At 39.5% G+C, this 22,733-nt stretch overlaps 1 protein-coding gene across 28 annotated transcripts in view; it reads left to right on the forward strand.

Annotated features, from left to right (window-relative positions):
- DLG2 (discs large MAGUK scaffold protein 2) overlaps window positions 1–22,733 on the forward strand; it is a 984,477-nt gene that overhangs the window by 882,263 nt on the left and 79,481 nt on the right. For all 28 annotated transcript variants that reach the window (XM_040055800.2, XM_040055802.2, XM_040055798.1 and 25 more), the window contains one exon: window positions 11,350–11,464. In XM_040055800.2, coding sequence (XP_039911734.1) covers window positions 11,350–11,464 — 115 coding nt within the window. The remainder of the gene's footprint in view (window positions 1–11,349; window positions 11,465–22,733) is intronic.

Consider the following 22,733-nt stretch of genomic DNA (forward strand, 5'->3'; position numbering starts at 1 on the left):
GTCAGTTGTCCCAACGCAGACAATATTTAGGAACTGTATCGCAAACCCGAGACCATAATACTCCCAGATGATCTTGCCTGATTCTCTCATTTGATCTGAGTACATCTCTGTCTCGGAAGAGTGTGTATAAGAAACTTAAATCATTCATCATTGTCAAAAAAATTTCTGAAGTGTTTATTGGTTTTGATCATTCCTGTCCAAACTGTCTCCGAAAGCTGTATGAATGTGACATTTTTTAGTGCTAAAAGCTGTTTAATCGTAAACATTGTAAGCATCATCTCGGATCATCTTGGTCTGCTGCTTTTCCCTACCTGGATAATCCTAAACAGTTGCAAGCAGTGAAGCAGAGAGTCAGAGAGCTTTGGAGAAACCAGCCTGAGATAGGATAGGTAGAGAGGTAGATAGATAGATAGATAGATAGATAGATAGATAGATAGATAGATAGATAGATAGATAGATAGATAGATAGATGGATGTGCATTAAACTGATTTTCTGTAAGGAAACCACTGATAAGCGAATAACATAATGAAGTATTTACTTACTCCAGAGAACAAACCACTGGTCCTTAGGAAAATCTGTAGAGGTTGCCATTTTTTTTCTGAGATGCTCATCAGAATCATGAAAGAATATAAGAAGCCTGGATATCAGGTGGGAAGTTTTCAGCACTTCCATTTTCTATTGATCTATTAGCCTTGTCTGTAACGTGGCTCACCAGCGCAGCGGGGAGACAGAAGAGATCTGCTTCCTGTACAACCGACTCTGGCATTTTCTTTGTTAACTAAGATTGGATTGTTTATTTAGCAAAATGGAAATGGGTGGGTGAAGTTGTGTTTTCTCTCTAAATCTGCCATGAGAATCAATGTACAACGGAAAAGAGTAATTTACACAGAGGAACTGTGCTGGGGTAAAAGTCAATGAAGTCAGCTTCAGCTGTGTTCAGCTAGAAGATTGAGTCTACCTGTTTGAGAATTGGGTGCTCTGAGTGGGTTCTGAGTGAGCTGTGAAATGCCAAAATGGAACTTATTGTAGGAAAGTATTTGAACAGTTTGTGCACAGTATTTTAGGGTTTGTTTTTCTGTCAGAGCAGGACTTGGACTGGATAAAGGAAACCTTTTCCAGCTGTAGTTTGCCATAAGGGTGGGTTTTGGTGGTTCTGTGAATGATGAGGTCAATGATATCAGTGGTAATTGCAAGACATTTACTGGTGTTCCAGTGCTTTTTCAGACATTAGTCCAGTTTTACATGATCTGATGCTCGAGTTAGACAGCATTTCTGAACATCCAGGCTATAGCTCTACACTCAATTCCTAATTAGTGGACCAATGCACCACATACTGCAGAGGACTCAAAATATTCCCTATAATAAGCTAAGAGGGATGCAGGGAGCATGACTTATCTTGAGGTAATATATGTATTTGTCTTGTTTAAATTCATTCACGCTTGTAATGTGCTGAACCATTCCCTATTACCTGTTTGTATGAGAAACAGTAATCCTCCTTTAATCAGGAAGCTCTAGCAAACTAATACGATTCTGCAGCTGCTCTCAATATTGCCTCTTAGAAAAGATCAATACACAAGTGGGAATGTTCTCATCCATTTTCTTCTCTTCTTTTTTTTTTTTCAGGATATTTGGGATTGTTTAAAGGGGTTTTTTTAAATGATCAAAATGGATAGTTTTGTTTCAGGTCTTTGCTGAATTCTTCTTTTTAATTCAATAGAGTGTTCCAGACAACTTTAGGAGATGGCTGAAGATATCCTTGACAAGAAGAGCAGCACAGCGGAGTGTAGGAAAGTGGCCATTACAGGGGGAGGTAGTTTTTACCTGGCAGATTTTGAAATCAAGGAGTGAATCATTTATTTATGGCACTTCCAATGTTAGTATTAATCATAATAGCAAAACAGTTCAGCCTAAAGAAGTATATTCATGTTTATTTTCATAATACTTTTGCTGAGATTCTGTTTCTGTTACTGGTGGTCCTTCTGATCTCTGTATTTTTGGTGGTCTTTAAGGCTGTCCTGTTCCATGAATAATTACCTCTGGTACTATTGGTATTCTTGCCACTGTTTAATTTTCTGACTTGGCTTATGCTGATTTTAAATGATTTGTGGATGGGGGTTTTTTTACCATGAGCTACAACTTTCATGCTGGTTTATGGAATTAATAAAATCACATTAGCTTCCACATCACTCTTATTTTCAGTAAGAAACTTTTTTATTTCCCTAAAGTCTCTTTAAGGAACCTCTTTTTTATCTCTTCCCACTCTGAGTATATCAGTATATCATGCTACAAAACTAGCATATGGTGCCTTAGCTGTGAAAGTGTTTGTGTAAGTTTTCATAGAAGTTCACTTGGGAATTTTGAGCCCTGATTAAGCAGTGTCTCCTTTTTTTCATTTTTGTCTGAAAATCGGGCAGGTCAGACTGATCTACATTTGCAGTTTTATTTCAAAAAGTTTCTCTCATGTAACTCCTAGATGGACCCTGTGCCTCGTTAGTCGCATTAAGGTGCTGTTTCTGGAGAAGATGGAGTAGCATTGTACCCTTTTTCTCTCTTCCCAGCATGGTGTAGTTCAAGGTAGCATCTTCTGTATACGACAGTGTTGGGGCAGATGCCATCTGCACCAGTGTGCTCCCAGCTCTGTACCCACATATTTGTGTCAGAGTGCTTTCCATTCTGGATCATGCAGCTAGTTAGAACACAGGCTAACCCCATCCATTTTTATTGAAAGGGACTTGGGAACACTCACATGAACCATGTAGCTCACAGGTGGGATGCTCAGGAGGAAATTTATAAACAGCGGATGGAAGGTTGGAATCATTTGCCATCATTTAGAAGTGTGGAAAAGAGGAATATCTACCCATTGTAGTTACAGGCTTAGCTGAGACTATCAAACTGCCTTCCCAGTATTGCCAGCCCTAGGAAAGTCCAGAAGTGGTCAACTCTGTGTTGTTTCTTCATGCCAGCTCATGTCTTAAGCAAGCTAAGCCAACATCTTCGTCAGTGTAAGATATCAGTGTAATATGCTTGGCTCCCAAGAAATGGAACTACACTTGGTTAAAAACAGAAGCAAGGAAAAAAAAAAAAGTAACAAATGCCCCAGGGCAAAGATGGGGTATTGTGAAAATTGAATAAATGTCTGAAAATATGGTATTCCAGTACTAGCCTGCAGTGACAAAATAGCTAAATGAATTAGCTTAACTATTAATAGAAAGTAGGTTTTGTTCCTTTGCAACATCTCACATAAATATTTGTTGAAGAAAGAGAATTCCAAGGTAGGGAAATGCTGCCTTTTTTTTTCTTTTTTTTTTTTTTAAAAAAAGCCTTGACAGAGTCCCTTTGTGCCTAAAACACCAGAGGTATCTTGAAATGTGTCTGCACTGTACAAAACAGTAATTCTTACAGAGATATCAAGGTTAATGAGACATAAGCTGCTCTGCATGGCTGTACAAGTTGGGTGCCAGGGCTGAGGAGATGTGTCCAACTTTTCCAAGATTTCACACTGTGCTGCCAAGGCAGACCACGTGAAACTCTGCTTTTTATTCGCCTTGCTCCTTCTTGGACATCTCTACACACAATGTTATCCAAAATGTTAGCTCAGTCTGGGTCTCAGGGAACTTGAAAAAGTGCCATAGGCAGTCCTGTTTAATTCAGGGTACATCAGTCAAAATAACAGAGAGGTAATTTTTTGGGAACACAGTAAAATCCAGTGCAGGATAATGCTCCTCATATCTTTTGGGAGGTTATTTTCAAAAGCTGTTGAATTGCTTGGAGTTTTCTTCAGCAGTTGGAAGAAGTTGCAGAAGTTTCCACCCAAGAAGGTCCAAGATGACACTTCTGAACCAAGGATAGGCCGTAAGGGGGCAGGTGGAATAATGCCTCAGTTGGATACATAGTCCTTGTTGCTCACCACTAGCTTGATCTATTTTAGTACATCTCTTTCATTAGGAGGAAGAGATTCTTTGAATCTAAAACTTGTAGAGACTGCTTTGGCTTGGGATTTTATTTCCTGTGACTAGAAGTAGAACATGTTATTAATCTCTTGAAGGTATCATGGAAGGAAGATATATTTTATGGGGTTTTTCTAATCAAAACTAACACAAAATGAGGGCTGTATGTAACGGTTCAACACATGGAGAAAGCATTATATTCAGTAATAAAACAAAAGAAAATAAATTTATTGGAGATATTAAGGCAATGAATCCAGCTGCAGATCAAATATATAGGGTGAACTTTTAATTAGAAGACAGGCTGGAATGTAAATATCTGTATATTGGTAAAGGAAGACAACCAACCGATATCAAAGAATAAAGACATTAATAGCCCTACTGTGCTGAAGTTTTAAAGGGCAAAGCAATCGGTGAGATCAGTAAACATGCCTGTTTCATTAATTTTGAAAGGTTCCTGAAAAGGGATATGGAAAATATTTCAATAAAAACAGGTAGTCAGATAAATTTCAATAAAAACAGATATGGTCAAAGTAATAAGACCTAATGAAATGTAAATGTGTCTTCCCTTCCCCTGTATTGAAATCTGTGTTTTTCATTTCCTTTGAGTGAGCTCAAGGGAACTATATGACTGATAAGAAATAGCAGCATCACTTGTTCTGTTATTCAGTGCACCATGAATGGAGCAAGGCTTTTTGAGCAGCACTTTCTCCTGTCAATAAGGACAGTGCTGCATCAAATCTGTGTGCAGTTTTTTCCTGTTGAGTCATGAATTTAGCAGATAGTAAATCTAACTGATTTTTTTGATTTATTAAAAGCATAGCATCTACCGTAAAATATAAAATCCAAAGCCAGCCTTGTACAGAGCTGTGTCCCTGGCAGTGGCCAACGTCAGGCATGGCACAGGCAAATAAAAGAATCAAAGGTACAGTGAATTTTATAAGAAACAAACAAACAATGGTACCTAACCATTGTTTGTTTGTTTCTTATAAAATTACCGCAGATTACCACAATGATTTTTCACCATCATTAACCTGCTGTGTGAATGCTTGCAACATCAGGCAGCTATAGAATTGAACCCCTAATCACCTAAAAAGGATACTTTCAGCCAAAAAAAAAAAAAAAACAAACCCCACTCAAATATAAAATAAAAAAATAAACAACAACAACAACAAAAAATCCAAAGAGAAGACATAAAATACTAGAATTATCAGTTCATGTCTTTTTGCAAACTCTTTCTCTTTCCATGTGTATTACAGTAGTTTCAAAGGTTGCCAGGGTTGTGGGATGCTGGGCCCTTGGCAGGCATAGCCAAAGACACAGAGTTAATCTAGCAGCCATTTCTCTGCTGTAGCTGTCATAGTATGATGAGAGTTACTCACTCTGGCTCACACAGCTTCACACTGTAAATCTGTGGAAAAGCAGAACCAGACCCACTACTCAGAAGTCTCGATGCTGGTCTGCTCATCTTCCTCTTACCTCCAAGAATGAAACAAGTCGTGACTGGGCAACACTGTGGGTAAAGGGCAGAAATGAAAGAACACTCTCTCTAGGAATAAATGTGTTCTATTATTTTAAATCTTACACTATTAAGCCAAGACACTTGCTAAGAGGAGGCAAAGGAAAAAACAAACACTTACATAAACAGCATAAATAACAGTATCATAATCATAGTGTTATGCACATCACTGTCTCAGATGTCCAGGACAGTAAGTTCATGACTTGCCATAGACGCATACAGTTTGTGTTCCCATAAATAGAGCAGAAGAAAATCTCAGAAGGTTTAAGCTGGCCTGAATCCACTGAAATTATGCCCAATTGATATTGATAGAGAAACTGATCTGGCAGCTCTTTATTATAGTTTCTAGAGCTATTCAGCATACCTTTTTTGAGGTGATAAAGTTCTCTAATTAATGCCTTCCTGGCTGGTTTGTGGTTTGGGGTGTTTTTTAAAACTGTGTAGTCTAAATTGAACAATTCAAAAAAAATTAAAAATTGGACAATTCAAGTTCTACTTTCCATTTTTGAATTTCTACTTTTTAGTAAATCTCTTATCATCTAGAAGCAAGCAGTGATTATTATCCTGATTTACGCAGAAAAGCATATTCTTGCTACATGCTTGCAGAAAGAATTGCTCTCTCTCTAAAGGGACCAGAACTAAAAGTGTTCAAGTGATAAAGACATGGACTGGGCTGCTGAACTGTTATTTTCACTAATCTATCATATATGTCAGCATTTCAGTTTCTTAACTATGCTTTACTTGTAGGATCAGGGCTTTTTTTGTTATCATGTTCTCTAAATTCAGTCAATACTACAATCTTTGCTATAAACATAAAAGTGAAAAATAACAGTGGTGTAGCTTTTTAAAATTCTGCAGCTTTTTCTCATAGAAAAGTATATTTATTCATTTATTAATTTATTCATTTAACATAGCTATTATTTATTTCTATGACCAAAAAGTAACCATCAGATATAAGATCTCCATCACTGCTATTTTTATGTTCAGAAATTATTTGATTTTGATGTTTAGTTTCTTGCATTCATTTTTTGGCTCCCAAAGGCATCAATGACTTCCAGGAGCTTTCTTGTGTTCTCAAGCATTTTTTGTATCCTCAGTCTTTTAGGCTGTTTATGAACTCATTTTGAAAAATTTTAAACCAAAATTTCAATATACTGCTTATATTAATAGAAGTTCTTGCTCTATCTATATGAAAGGACATTGGAGCAAAACTCATCCCAAACTGTCCTTATTGTCTTTGCATCCATCACAGATCTCACAAACTCATATTTGGAGAGACTCATGATATGTGGAGAGACTTACATGTTAATTAATCAGACTCACAGAACAGAAGTTCATAAACCAAGTCTGACCATGGACCACCAAAGAGAGTCAACAGGAAGCTTAAAAGGGAGGGTGTCTGTGTGGTAAAACAATTCCTTCCTACCACATAGGTCCCCAGTTGCACAGTGGGTAGATGAGTTGGCAGAATTTTAGATACCTAAATCACTTCTGCCGTAAAACCTTTGGTATCTGCATCCCCCGAGATAGGAAAGTGGATTAGTCAATATTTTGTAGATCACAGTTTTTTGGTCTTGGCCAGCTAAACATAAAGTATATCACTCTTTGGATTTGAGGTTTTAAATATTTGGGGTTTTTAACAGGGCTGGCCACTTGCCTTGCTTTGATTTCCCAGTATGTGAGCTAAGGAGAAGCTTCAAGGTGTTTGAAGTTTACTCCCAAAGATCTATCCAGTCCTTTCAAAATGTACAAGTGCTTTGTAAAGGAAAGGATTGCATCAATATTTGAAGGTTAGAATAAGTATGAGAATACAGTGCTGGAATGAGGCAGAAGGAACATCACCATCTCCCTCTCCATTTATTCAGTGTATTTATCTGTCTCTTTGAAGTTGGCAAATATTACTTACTCAGACTGGTATCTTTATTTGATAAATGGGCTGGTTTGGCCTTGGTTGGCTCGGGGGCACTTCACATTGTAGCTGACTCTTCTGTCTCCTCACGGATCAGAGAGCTGAGGGGAGCCAACATTAGAAAACAGACTCCTGGCAAAATGGGGATTTGCCTGTGGCAGCATTGCCAGAGCCCTGAAAGCTGGTCTTGCTCTCCCTGTTGCTGGGCCACTCCTCACAGCAGCAGTCTCCTCTCCAAAATCAGTGCCACCAGCTCTACTTCTGCAGGGGCAGTGAGTCCTATCCGTGTCTTTGAGACAGCCAAATTCAGGTCTGCCTACGCTGCCAGAGCCATGGGCCAGCTCTAAACTGGTGTATGAACAAATACTTCCCTCTGCCTCATTTCCCCTGTTTTTACAGCAGCAGTCCCAGAGCCACAGGCCAGCACAAACCACTGTTACCATCAGTTCTGACCCCAGAAATAATATAGGTTTCAGTTTACTCACTCATTTGTCTTTCTAGCCTAATGTGTGGCTTTATCAGTTTCTTAAGCTACCAGAGTTGTTAAATCATTACTGAATCAGGCAAGAGGTAGGAACTTTGCAGATGGATTGTAGTAAGTCAGTTTTGGGAAGTTTTGCTAATGAAGCATTTCCAGTAGCAACATGTTCTCTTTTCTCCCTTTCTTCAAAGAGCATGAAATTAGTGAATTGGCTTTGACTGTATTTTTGTTAGTATGTCACAACCTCAATGTCCTTTTAATTGTGTAGGAGCCTTGAAAGGGTGGTGTTTAGATTCAGTGCCGAATTTGAAGGAAGTATGAAGTGTTTTTCTGGACTTTAGCACCGTCCTTTTTCATACCTAACAAATGCAAAGGAGACAGCTTGCCTGGAATGACCCAAGGTACAAAGAAGTGTTGAGAAAAAAGGACTCTTTCCCAGCAGGCAGAACTACCACAGCAGTTCAGATGGCAGAGTATCACTGTTTCTTTTTCTGTTCACATTTCAAATGCATCTGTCACTGTAGTATCTAAGAATCAGTAGGAGAACTAGGAGGACTGAGATTAAAGAAGCTGATCTGAGCTGAGTTAAATACTGCCTGCATTGATGGTTGTGTGATTTTTGGCCCAGGCACTTGCCAGGAGGAAGGGACAAGTGTACATTTCAGTATCTTTTACAAAAAAATGTGAAGAAGTTACAGTAGGAAAATATAGTGCCATAAAATTGGGTTTTTTTCAAATTATCTATATATTTAAATACATAGTAAAAAAGCATCAAATAAACAAACTAACAGAATAACATTAGTATTTCAGTAATTTTTGGTATCAAGCAGGGAGGAGGACCTTGAACCTTGAACTTCCATCCCACACTTATTTGACAATTTTTAATATGTCTTGTGGTTTCAAGAGATCTCCCAGAAAGAGAGATTCTTGAACTCAGAATAAGTTTACAGACAGTTAAAATTGGTTAACTTACAAGTGTGCTCTAAAGTCAGAACATAAGCAGTAATATCATCATCTGACCAAACTGTAGTCATTTGAGTATCTGATATTCAAGTTGCAAATAGCTGGATGCTGTGCTAGAGAAAATCAGATTTTCAGTCCTCTCTCCTCACTCTCCAGATTGGTGTCTAAATCTGGGAGTTACTCCCACACCTTGCATACAGAGTCAGCCTGGGATGGGGATGCTTATTAAAGGGAAAGTTGCTCTGCTGTAGATCATTCATATCCTTGGTGTTGCCCAGATGTAAAACATTAAAGAAGCTGAATTACACTGTATGTTTACTGTTTTCTTCTGTGTGTCCACCATAAATGAAAGAGAGCTAGTAACAAGCCTTACAGTTGTAATATTCTGTCTATTTGTGTAGGACTGATACTGTATGAGGAAGTGAAATGCAAGGTTTGGTCCTTAAGATCACCTTTCTTATTTGCCAAGAAGAAATGTTAGATTTGTTTTAATGAAATATAAGCTAAACAAAGCTTTGCTCAGAAGATGATTATTTACTAAATAAATTCTGAAGCAGGAGATTAGAACAAATATGACTCATATTGAGCAAACTTAAATCCTACACTGGGATAAACACTTCAAAACTAAACTCCACTTAAAGAAAAACAACATGAGTTTGTGGGAGCCTTAGTTTCACTGAGAATTTGTGCTTTTAAATCTCTAAGAAGTTTAAAGATGTACTCTAGGTGAAAGAAATGAGCAAGAAACAAGCTACAGAATAAGCCTAAAATACAGTCTGCATGTAGGAGTTTCTCTTCTCCTGACATACAGAATTTCAGTTGCAGTCAGTGAAGTCATAGGTATGTGGGAAGACTGAAGAGTCTTATGCTGCAGCAGTGGTTCCCAACTGCTGAGCAAAGTAGCCACTGTCACTTATCAGACTGAGTAGGTAATGCCAAGGAAGTTCAGTGGAAAGGGAGGCAAAATGTGTCAAGAGAGGAGGAGGGGAAAAAACCCAAACACAAAACACCAAATCAAACCATTCTGCTAAGCCAGCTTTTGAAGGTGGCTAGTGTCTGTGCAAAATGTGGGATCTTGGAAAGGTCAGGCGTTATTATCCAGTGAAAATGTAGAGTGCACAGAATAAAATGAATTAGTTGTTGCAAAGCATCTAGACATTCTGGGAAGTGAGCCAGTAGGAACAGCAAATGATCAAACAAAAATAATGCTGAGTTCTCCTAGGAGAAAAATGCGAATGTTGCTGTCTTAGAGCATTTTCATGTAGCTCAGACAGCAACAAACAAGATGCAGACCCATGGGTTCTAAACGCACTGTAAAGATTTATTTGCTTAAGCTGGGAGGTGGTGGGATCTGGTGGAATGTACCTCCATCCTTTGAGGGAGGAAACCATGTGTGTTGATTTCATTTCTGCTTTAACCTTGCCGTGGAGAGAGGGACCCTTCTTTTGAAGGCATCAGTGAAATAAAACGTTGAGGTGCAGGGAACATCATCTTCTCTTTGCCGGCATCAGTCTGCAATAGCTTACTTTTTAAAGTGTCACTGACTCATTGAAATGTATTTTGTACACCCCCTCAGCTTAGTCTTATAGCTCACATCAGTAGATTTCCCAGGTTTAGGTTGAATTGTGGCTCTCTGTGCTGCTGGAGATTCTCAGTTCCAAGGAATTAGAGCTTGTCTCCAAAACCTCAACCTTTCTTCTTGCAAACCAAAGCTCAGCCCATTGGGTCACACAATGAGCAGGGGGGACATGGCAGCTGGAGGGACCACTGATGACGCTGTGTCCTGTCCGAGAGGAGTCTCACCAAATGATACAGCTCTAGCTGATCCCATGTTGCTGGGCAGCAGGTCACAACACTTTGCAGAGCCACCAGCAGAACTATGGAGGTGAATGAGTTGTGGGGGGGGAGCAGTTCTGTGCCATTGTTATGCAGCTTAGGTTTGGAATTTCTGGGATTGCCCACCCTAAGATCGAGATGTGGCTCCACCTATTTAAAAGAAACAGAGCCCAAGCCTCAGTGGGCAATGTAAAAAAGGTGGCTCATCGCTCATACAATGATTTTCAGCTGCTTTGGGGATAATTGGACAAGGAAATATCTCCTTCATTTTGATGGGATTTTACAGTAATTACTCGTTAATAACTTCAGTGCACTGTCCCACTGACCCTAACAAGGTATCATTGTGTGGAAGGAGGAAAGATTAAGTGGAAAACTGCTTTTAACATCCTTTCCACAGACTGGAAGGTATTTTTTAACACACTCTAAACCTCCTTTCCTTTCCTGAAACTGCAGGACCGTGGGTCTAGATACCTGATTCCTCACCTAGACAGTGTTGAAATGTTCAGGTACCACAATAAAAAGGGCATATATTTACCTAAGATAATACATGAATTCAAGGTTCTGTTAGACCTCAATTTTCAAGACATGCCTTACACTCATTAATTTAACGTTAATTTGCATTTAGCAGCCCTAATGATTATATAGGTCAAGAAAACTAAAATATCTTTATTCTCTGGGGTTTTCTTATCTCCTTAGAGTACGCTCGATTTGAGGCAAAAATCCATGACCTGCGTGAGCAGATGATGAATCACAGCATGAGTTCTGGGTCTGGCTCCCTGAGGACTAATCAGAAGAGGTCACTGTATGTCAGGTAAGCAGGAAGAGCCTTCTCCTAGGAATGTGTCAGCAGCTACCTTGCCTCTGCCTGACGTGTGTCATTGGTTTGGCAAGGTGGGAAAGAAGTCTGAGGAGCTGCCTTGAAATGAACTGAGAAATGCATCCATCATTAATGAGAAAATTGGATAAAAGCCCTTTTTGCCCTGTTTGACCATTTCAAGTAATGTGCAAAGAGCATTACACTTTTATAGTAAATCTGAGATGGATACTGTGGAGTAATGGTACAATTTGTTTCTGTCTGAGGTCTTGCCCAGACATGGAATGAGTGTTCTCAGGAAAAGCACCTTTTTGCCAAAACCTTTTTCTTGCAAAACACAAACTCTTATATGCTATTCTAAGTGCATGGCAATCTGCTACTATCCCCTCACATATGTTCACACTTCTATCAGTCTGTGCTGCAAAGAATTCGCCATCTATCTCGCAGGATCAAATGTGCAGATGAGATGTTAAACAAGCTGCTGTCCATAGGTTAAATGGGGTAGTGAATAACAGAGGAATTACTTTGTAACTTACTGGAAGCAGTGGTTGTAGTTTCCCTTTGATTGTACAAGTCTGTTGTTGGACTGGGTGTTGCCCAGTTGCCCCAGCAAAATTCTTGCTGTCACTGTCCCCTTTTGGGACTCATGGAGACTATGAGACTCTGTCAAGTATTTTAATAATCTTAATAATTATTCTTCTCTAGGCTTTCATTTTCATTCTCCCCTTTGTCCCCTCCATCCTCCCCATGCTCAGCATATAATTTGAAATTCCTGACAATCATGAAGTAGAGGGAAGCAATTTGTCAGCCTCTAGGCAGTGATAATTATTCACAGGGGAGCTAATTCAGGTGATACCATTGCAGAGATCCAATTAAGGCTAAATTCTACATTTTGTCATTATGCTCTCAGTGTGAAGGAGTAAGGTAGCAAAAAAGGAAGGGAAAACTTAAATGTTAGCATGAAGGGTCTTGTTCTAATGGGCAACCACCACACGGAGCACTAATTGGTACTGCTGTCAGAAAGAGCAGTGACTGAAGGGACATGGATCGCTCTTACCAGTGATGTTGCTGTTGGGCAAGGTCAGATTAGAAGTGTTGAGGTTTTCAATGCATCTCTGACCTGAAGTGGGGTTTTTTTCCAGACCAAAGTGACTTTTTTGTCAAGAGCTTTGGTCAGCTCCCTGAATTTGCATTTTATGAAAAGCTGCAACTGTGTGTGTAAGGACGGATAGATCCAAGCTTCCTTTCTTGAGATAAGCTAGGAACTCAAAATATAGAGGGTAATGGTGTGAGAAGCCCAAGCCAGCAACTGCAGGTTAATTGAGGTGTACGCCTAAAGGGCTAACACCAGGGTTCTGAACACTTCACTGCAGTTTGAGCTGTGACAAAGCTCGATCCCCCCTGTACAAGCACAGACCTGGTAAGCTCTGCTGAGAACTGAGGCTTTTGAACTTGTGCTCTCTGCCAAGCTGAGATATCTGTGCTGCATCTGGACTGGCAGCACTCGTGTGCACTGATGAGCCTGGTTTTCTGCTAGTTCATGAATTCTGGCTGTGGTCTGTCTCACTAAGCTGCTATGCCCTGGTGCTTCACTGCAGGAGCCTTGGATGTCTTAGCTCCTTATCTAAATGGCACTCCCAAACTACAAATGCAAAACCTGTTCTTTTATTCCCCAGTTGTTCCAACAAATGCCCCAAACCTCTGAAGCAGAAAACCATGAAAGCCTCAGTCACTTTTGTTAGCGTTTACTTTTTTCTCTTGAAGCCCACACGGCTGGCTGTGCCCATGTCTGAGCAGTGTGTTTGAGAGGCTCCGTATCTCACGTTAAGGCATTGGTAGTGCAGTAGCACCTGCAGCCTTGAGCCTGTCACTGTCAGTTCAATTCACACACACTAATTACAAAGGTAGCTTATGTCTCTGTTAGGCACTATGGAAAAATAAATCTGGGCTCAGAAATGTACTTGTTTTCAGAGATGAAAATTTTCTCTCTATGGATCCTCTTTACAGGCAGGGCCCGTGTAAATAACTAGGATCTATCATTTGACTTCTATTCTTACAACTCAGGACATTTCTGTTTCAATGGATTATTTTAGTCAGCATGTGCAAGAGAGCTAGAGGCAAGTGACCATATGTTGTTGTAAACCCCTAGCTGTAATGCCAAGTTTATGATTCAAGATTGCTGTTTTCCTTTCTTTGGAATGTAGTGATTTTGCTGTCCTTCACTGAGTACAGTAAGCATGGTTATTTTTTAACCAGAAAGCTGAATTGAAGCAAATCCCTACACTTTATGTAACACAAGGAAATAAATTAAGATCCAGATAGGTTGTAATAATTGAAAATAAGTATCATTACCTGCTCATAGAAAGGCCAACAAAAGAGAGTGAGGAAAAGTAAAGGTACAGTTATGCCAGTGGATGTGGGGTTCACTGGATGCAGTGTTTTATTCTTTACCTTACAGTCTGTGATTTCCCCATCCAGCCCCTACTAAAAAAGTATAGCATTGAGATATGTGAAAGAAGCTATATTAAATTGAGACAAAATGTAATACGGGGTTAAAGGATTGAGTGTAGGACCATTAAGTATGTGGCTGGAAGCAATTAGAAATCTCACTTCAGGAGTGTAAGCAAACAGGAAAGAGATCAAAAATTTTTTGTTCAGGGAAATTGTGTAGCTCTGTGACATGATCTTTTGTCTGTGTATACACTGATATTTCCAATTTGTGTTATTTTTTTCTTTCTTTATCCCAGTCTGTCTCTCTGACGCCTCCTGGAATATTTCCCATGAATTTCCTGAATTCTTTTTTTCAGTACTACCTATTGCTTTTGTATCACAGACCCTGTATCTCTGTTTGGGACATCATCAGTGTCCACAATACTAAAGGCAAAGTGTGAGACTGCAGGGGAGAATGGAGCAGTCCTTTTGGCAGCCCACAACCTCTTTGTCACTAGATCTGTTGAGGAAAAGAAATACCGAAAGAAGTGCAGAAAGTGAGGGAATGGATAGGAAATGTAGAAAATGTTATTTTTCATGCTTTTTTTCGTGGTGAAAGTGAATGAATTTAAATTGAATTCACTAACTGCAATGATAGACTAAAAAAACTCCTCTATTATCATTTTTAAGTCATTGGAATTCAGTCATCAGCTCATGATCAACAAGGAGAGTAAACAAACCCATCACTAGCTAAATGCTGAGCTATATACATGCATAGCAGGGTCTTGTGCAAATTCATGTCTTCTTTTTTGTCTTTTTAGCTCAAGGTTTTAAAATCTGCTCTTGTAGGAGAGCAGATATTTGTTTGTCTTGAAATAAATACATACTTTGCTTTGTCCAACTAGGTCTGTATCAATAGTCAAATTTTTTAGGTTACATATGGTTACTATTGCTACTCCTAGGAAATGTCACTTCATGTTATTTAATTCACAGGCTATGGAACATTTTGAAGAGATAAGCATCAGAGAAGTATAAAAAAGTTTGATGAATTGGAGCAGTCGCTGAAACTTTAACTTCCAAGCTTTGGAGGAAAATCAGAGCTTAAGCAGTTTTCCTGTTGTTTTACTGGAATATTCCTGAGCTTAAAGGATTTGTGTTAGATTTCTGAGGATAAGAGTAGAAGCTTCAGCAATAGCTGAAGCAAAGAAAAGGTTTTCAGGAATTATCTGGCATCCGAAACTGCCGTCGTAGAGTCTGGTTTTGGTTTACAGATGAAAAGTAGTGAGATACTCTTAGAAGAAACAGTCACTGCACCATTTAAGCTTTATTCAAACCAGACAACTTCTGAAATAATGTTTATATTTTAAAATTCCGGTTGTCTGAAGCCACAACCAGGCACCATGGAGGTATATTGCTCTGCAGAAATAACTCCAAAGCTTCACACCCCCCAACTCTTTCACTGTCACTTCTCTGTTTAAAGTCTATTCAGTACCGTCAGTGACCAAACGTGATTTCACCTCATCAGGGCTCCTTGTTTCCATGTATGAAGGGACTCCTTCTGCTTACTGAAATGCTGAGTGAAAAGTTTCAGGTTCAGCACTACTTTCAAATACATCAGTACAAAGTGAATGGTACAGCTGGCCATAAAGGTGGGGATGGAAATCAGGGCTGGGACAGGACTAGATCCAGCCACAGTGTCAGAAGGAGCGGTTCTGCAGCTGCCTCTCCGCTGTGCAGGGAAGAACACTACAGTGGGAAGTGGGCCCAAGGGCTCTTCCCAATGAGATGAAGACATTTACGATCAACCTTTTTGTTTCCAGTCCATGTTGCACTATTTATAAAAAATGTGCATGGTGCAGAGAGGTGCCTGTTAGTTCACTGCATCTTTGTCTTCTTCTAACTGGAATTATTGCTAAGCATTTCATAGCTGTGATAGATATGGGCTGTACAAACACGAAGTATTATCTGTTAAAAATATGTGTGTTCTGGTTCATTTCTTATTGAACCATGAGGAAGAATCTGGAGATAAGCAATCACAACTTAGCTCAGCAAAAGGGAAGTCAAGGCCCAGGTACTTTGGGTGATTTGCTCTCATTCCAAGCAGAATGGATTCTCCATTAGGTATTAGACATCTTTACACAAATTTCCTGAACTTGGAAATTAGCACGTTGCTGTATCATAGAGCCATGGATAGTTTGGGTTAGAGGAGACCTTTAAGATCATCTGGTTTCAAACCCCTGCCATGGGCAGGGGCCTTTTTGCTAGAGAGACTTTGATTTTCAACAAATCACAGAAAGTCTGTTTTGAAGTTTTCAAAGCTACAATTGAAATTCATTTGAGGCAGTTTGTGGAGATTGAGTCTGATATCCAGGGCTTGTTTTATGCAATGTCTGTTACAACCACCTCCAGTCTCCCTGTCTTCTTTGAGGCAGTGAACCCCCACAGGCAACTGAACATCAGGTCAAGGCTTCATGGGCAGTGTTCTCCTGGGAATTTGCATAGCTGTTTGCAATGCAGTCTGAAATCCACCTGAGAAATGCAATTCTTGGAGACATCATGGTAGTGATACCTGAATACTTGATAAGATCAGGCTGGGTGATGGAAAGCTCTAGTATATAGGTCTGGGAGAAGAAATGCAATGAAGAGATAATTGCACCGGGGTTTTCAGAAGGAAGTAGTGACAGAACCAGAGAGAAGTATGAAATGGACATGATTAAATACTCATTACAGGGAGAGAGAATACTTTTTTGCGAGGTGTGCATATATATATATATATATGTGTGTGTGTGTGTGTGTGTGCATATATATATATATATATATATATATATATATATATATATCCAAATAGATATGTTAATGTTAATTATATGCTTTATCTACATACACATTGCAAAAGTCTTCACTTAAGCAAGCTGCCTGATATCGCTCTTGAGTCAGTGGAGTGCACTTGGCACTTTCAGAGTACAACTCATGTCATCCAGAAGTAGACATCTAAAATTGTTCAGGCGAATCATGCCCTAAAAATGTCTCTTTCTCACAGTTGAGTGGAAGGAGCCTCAGGTGATTAGCTGAGATGTAAACATCAATATTAGACACACTTCAAGTTGTGTGACCTGAATCCCATGCACACTGAAAATCTTTCTCTTTTGCTCTCTCACACACACAAAAGTGTTCATATACATATCCAGGAGCTATAACATCAGGCTTCTGACTGTTGTCTGTGCATTCTTCTCCAACATAGCTTGGGAGCACCGACAGTCTTGTTTAATTGGGATCGTTTTTTGCCCGTATTCTTACTCCCCAGGATTCCTTCCAAATTAATTTGTCACTTTAGTTAGCATTTCTGAGGATCCACATACACTCATTGCATGGTCATCACGCTGGATCAGTTTGTGACTCCAGCATCTGGGAGCATCCAAACTGCAGTTTCTTTCAGGTTTTGCAGCACTGTAGGTCAGTACAAATTTCTGGAGAGCAAATGTGGTGAGCTTGGCACCCGGACATTATTTTTTTTGTTCTAATGAGGAAATAACTGTAGCTTACATAGCCATGCCTGTACTTTAATGGCATGATAGAACTGTTGGAACTCCCTTTACTGAACAGTAAGTGGAGGAAAATGGAATTTTAGTAAAGTTTTTTCACTTACCTCAGACTGCTGGGCAATTGTATTGTCCAAATTGTAGCACAGAATGGAAACATGCATTCAGAAAATGTGTCATAAATAGCTTAATGCAGAGTTTGGAAATGGCCAGATACGTATGCCCAAAAACTAAATTTATGAAATGTCTTATTGGACTTGAAATTCCTTTTCAGGCTGGAAATGTTGGAATGTCACTCATTTCACATATCCTGGTTAAGTAAGAGTTTCTGAATGTTCAATTACTACATTTTAATGGTTCTTTCTCTGAAAATAAGAATCTTTTCTACACCCTCCTGGCACAACTATTCTCCTTGGCTTCAGTGAGAACGGCTCAGATTCAGAACCAAGGAAATAGTGTAAATCTTTGTTTTTCAAAGCAAGGAAGGTCACTCTGCACACTATAGGGACCTTTTCTTCAGGGGACATTCAAGCACTGAACTATATTACTGAGTAACTGTCCACTCAGGTCTTCATTAATTATCAGAACCACTGAGGAACTGAGGAAGATGAGGGATATGCTGGAATACAAGAATCACCTAATAAAATGGGGAGTAATTCCAGTAGGATTTTTTATTGTATCGAATTTCATGTTTAGAGTGAAAACATCTGGCTTACAGAACATGTGATTATCTGTAAAATGAAAAAGGAAGATGAAACCAGCTCCTGTCTTTAGCAAAACAAATCTAATATTTTCTTGCAAAATTTGACCTGTTCATATGCTTAGAGGCATTTGCAAAAATTACCACGTTCATCGTTCTACTGCTAAGAACAGAGCAAATGAGAAATTTAAAATTTCAGCTGAAAATTGAGAACAGTCAATATCTGGGGGGAAACTGTTTTGTTGGAGATTTTTTTTTTAAGTGGCCTCTCACTGTCAGTGGGAACTGTGAGAATTTCACTTCTTTATATTACAGCTGTGAAATTTTCACAGGTCCTTAACTGAAGCGTTCTAAGAATCACAATGCTGATGCCACTCTCAGCCGAAAGATGCATGTGAGAATTATTAATTTTGGACTACTCACAATTCAAAGGCCTTCAGGTTTAAAGTTTGATGGCAGTCTGGTGCTAAAAAACCACCCTGAAGTATAATGCTGTAAATACAATAATATGTCTCCCCAATATGCTAGGACTGTGAAAATCGATATTTTTTGATATATAATCAGTTGAAACTATTAACCGCCTCACAAGCTATTACAGTTTTTCCTAATACTTACTGCATTTCTTATTCATCAGCTACTTTTTTGCAGCGTTGATACTAATGAACAGATAAGGAAAAATTATGTTTGTTTGCAGTTCTTCATAACATTTCACAAAGACGAAGCAGTTAATGGAGAGTGAAAACTGAACATGTAAACACATCAGTCAAACAGTCTCATCTCTGTATTTGACACCAGCTCTTTCCTTCACATCTTCATGTTTATCATATCTGCTGCTCGTAGGTACCGGGTGTAATGAGTTCAGCCGATCCCTCACAGAGATGTGGTGTGATGCGTCGTTAGCTGCAGCATGAGCCAACAGCCCAGCAAGCCTTTTATCAATGGGTGTTTCTCCAGCTGTGTCAAAAAGGGGCAAAAAGCAGATTTATTTCTATGTGGCTGTGGCTTTGCAAATCATTGGTTATTCTGTGTTGAAGATCACAAGCTATTGTGCTTGTACTGAGCACCTGGCAGGACTGAGCCCTGTGTGAATCAACCACAGCCCACAGGAATCTGAGATAACATGTTCTGCCGAAAGTTTAGAATGGAAAACAGAATATAAAGCAGCTCCTTATCAAAGTCATTCTTGCCTCAGTCATCTTATCTTTATATTTTCAGTAAAACTTGTATTTTAAATAACTGGGTGAGACAGGGAATCGTATCCTCAGTGAAGCATTATCAACGCCTGGTGTGAAACAGCTTTTCTTTTAGCAACTTCAGTAGGCATAAGTAGTACACACTTGTGACCATTTTCCATATTGTTCTGTTTCATAAATTATTAAAATAATGTCCCAGAATAGGTAAAGTGATTGACATGATGTCTGCTCTACAGAAGCAGCACGCCTTTTTCTTAGGAGATGCCTTAATAGCTTTTCATTGCACATATATTGTGCTTTGCCATTCCCTAGAGGGACTGCCTGCTTTCTGCTTTGGAGAGTAGAAAGTGCCAGCTAGAATAATATCCAAGCCAGAAGATGGTGAGGATGAAGATCTTGGCCTCATGTGGGAATAGGATTTGTTTGAAATTTTTACGACCAAGATAGACACAGTTTCAGCCTCATTTCTAAGCAGAAACTCTGAGCGTGATCCATCGGTGAAGGGGAGGGGAATGTGAAAGGGAAGATAAACTGTCTGTGGCTTAAAATGGCTGAAAGTGAATCAGCAAAACATGCATTTAAGCTGTGTCTGTTCCCTGTGAAATATCAGTCTCATCCAACAAATAGTTGCTTATGGTGTTTCCATGTCAACAGCTATATTAGGACACCGTCAGGTTGTGCAGCTCTCAACTGGAAAAGTACAAGACAGTAGCTTGAACCATGAACATAGAGACAAAAGCCTATTGAAATAAAAGTTAGTGTGTATACAGTCAAAGTTGGAAATCTAAATACGTGCATTTGCACACAGCACAGTGTCCAGTGAGAGAGAAAGAAGATGCTTGACCCTATTGAAGAGTTTTCTATCTGAAATCTTAAACAGAAAAGTCATAAAGCCACTATAGAACAGACTCTCCAAATCACCTGTCTTGGAACAAAGCTGAGAACAGTGTGAAACAGGACATAACCCTGCTGAAAAGGGTAGTGGGAATTTGCATTCAAAGTTCCTTCCAGTAACAACAAATGAGGAGGATCTTTAGTTTCACCGAAAGGAAGTCCTGCTCTGAGGAGGGAGCCCAACCAAGTTAAGTGATGAGGCTATGTGGGACCAGTAGTCTTTGCTGACCTTTTTACTTCTCATTAAAAACAGAAATTACTTCAATAATGCAGTGGTGAGCCTGGGAGGGTCTGAGGAATTGCCTACCTGAATTGGGGCTCATAAGGAGCTCCTGAGGAACTCCATTTAGTCATTCCCTGCCACCCCACTCTTGTAACAGGAAAAAAGGTACTAATCAGGTCCTCCCAGGCTTCACTGACATCCTGTTGAGCAAACCCTGGTTTAGATGCAGCTGTGTGTGGCGCTTGTGTGGTGCTGGTCAATATCTAAAGCTGGTGTCCAAGGGGAGCCAGCTCAGTGTGCCAGCCCCAGCGGGTCTTGCACTGCTTACCCTGTCTCTGTCCCTCTTGTGTACCAGTCTTGACAAGTAGGGTTTGATCCTCTCTGAATGTGCCTCACGTTCAGAACAAATGGAGTAAAAAATTATTTTAGAGATTGACATATCTCTCTGTGTGTCTGTATATATGTGTGTGCCTAAAACTGCATTCTGCCGTGTCTCCAACTCCGTCTCTCTTGTGAAGACTCTGATTATGTGGCTCATTCTTCTCTTAAAGCTTCTTACTCTAATTGCTTTATCTACTAATGTAGCAAATAATCAGACGTTCAGAGTTATTTGGTGGAGTTTGCCAGATGTTCCTCACCAAACAGGAATTATAACAATTAAACATTCACCCACTTTCCATAGATTCTACTTCTTAGGCTTTTTAATTGACCATGGAAGCAACCACAGTCCTTCACCCATTGTATTGGGCTAATACAATTATCAATGCACCTTCTTAGCACAGCATAATATCTATAACGATACAAACCCCTGCTTACAGAGAAGGCAATAACACTCTGCTCCTTCATCTTCTTTCTAGTTGTTTAAAAGGGTCCTGGCATAGAGGGCAGCAGTTGAAAGCTTTGGGGAAAGAATTAGGGCAGAAAAAGTTACTTAACAAGGTAGAAGGCTTTGGGGTTTTTATAGCCTTATATTTCTAACCACTTAGATTTTAGTTATGTCTGGCTGGAACAGTTTTTACCTTAGTGTCCTGCTAATGATACTTGTCCTTCCCATTTCCAGAAAGTATCAACATTTATTTCACTCTGGGAGCTGGAAAGATCTGTAATTTTTCTCTTTTAAAAAGCACTATCTCTGCAGACAGGCTTTTTGCTCTTGATGTTCTTGAGACATTTTAGAGTCCAAGTAGAGGCTGCAGATACCCACTGTAGTAATTACTCCTTTCTGCAGAGACTGTAAGACAATTTGAAGAGAAAAGGATCATAGGTGATCAATGACAAAATGAAAGTATAGCTTAATGGCCATCAAGCAGTATTTTGCCACTTTCTTACAGAAGATTCAAGATGCAAAGTCATATTTCACTCCTTTCTACTGTTCCGTCTGTACCCAGCCAGTCAGACTTTGTCTGTCATGTTCCATATTCCTGAGAATACTTCAGGAACTACTCTTGTAAAAGTACATCTTAGATTTGAAAAATGTCTGTGGTTTCTTCATGTATTTATGAACAAGGAAACTGGTATCTTTGTGAACCCATCTTGAAAACAGATTGAGACCAGACAGTATGAAAACCATTTTCAGAAACACTGCAGGGAACAAGACAGAAGCAATGTTTCTAACAGGGTTTGCAGATTCCAAATGCAATTGCCCTTTCAGTATAAGCATTGAAAGTTATTTTTCCTTTTCTGTGCTGGCTGGGAGAGCATTGCCACATCCATGGAGAGCCGTTGTGACAAGAAGGCTCTGCTGCAGGGAGAAGCTGTGGATGTAACATCCTGAGAGATGTCCTGGAAAGTGGGTTTGCTCTCAGGATTATTCTGCCCAGTGTTTCATCCAGACATGACATTACAGACACATTGTTATGACATCCACTTGTTACTAATTTAATAGCAAATTTATTCCATTATATTGTTTATGGCACTGGTGTCTGGTCCTGATTTCATACCTGGTCTTCTTCACAGAAAAGAGGATGAGCTACAGGAACATTATCAAGGTCAGAAGTAGTTCCTAAAGCATCTACTGGAGTTATGAGTTATGGCATAACTCCAGTGCATGGTGCTTCTTCAGGTCTGATTTACACGGGTTTTAGTCTGCTTAAGTTAACCCTAACTAGGCTGCAGTTCGGGTCATCAGTCTTTATTTGGATTTCAAGCCAGAATCGTGGGATACTCCAGGAGTAAAAATCAGAAATCCTCTTTCATCATTGATGTGGATGTGGACTCATCTTGAAAGCCTTGTGAACTTTAGCAGATCGTTCAGCAAAACTGAACTGGACATAAATTTTCTTGATAA

This window comes from Hirundo rustica, chromosome 2 (assembly GCF_015227805.2).
Source record: "Hirundo rustica isolate bHirRus1 chromosome 2, bHirRus1.pri.v3, whole genome shotgun sequence".
Taxonomy (NCBI): Eukaryota; Metazoa; Chordata; class Aves; order Passeriformes; family Hirundinidae; genus Hirundo; species Hirundo rustica.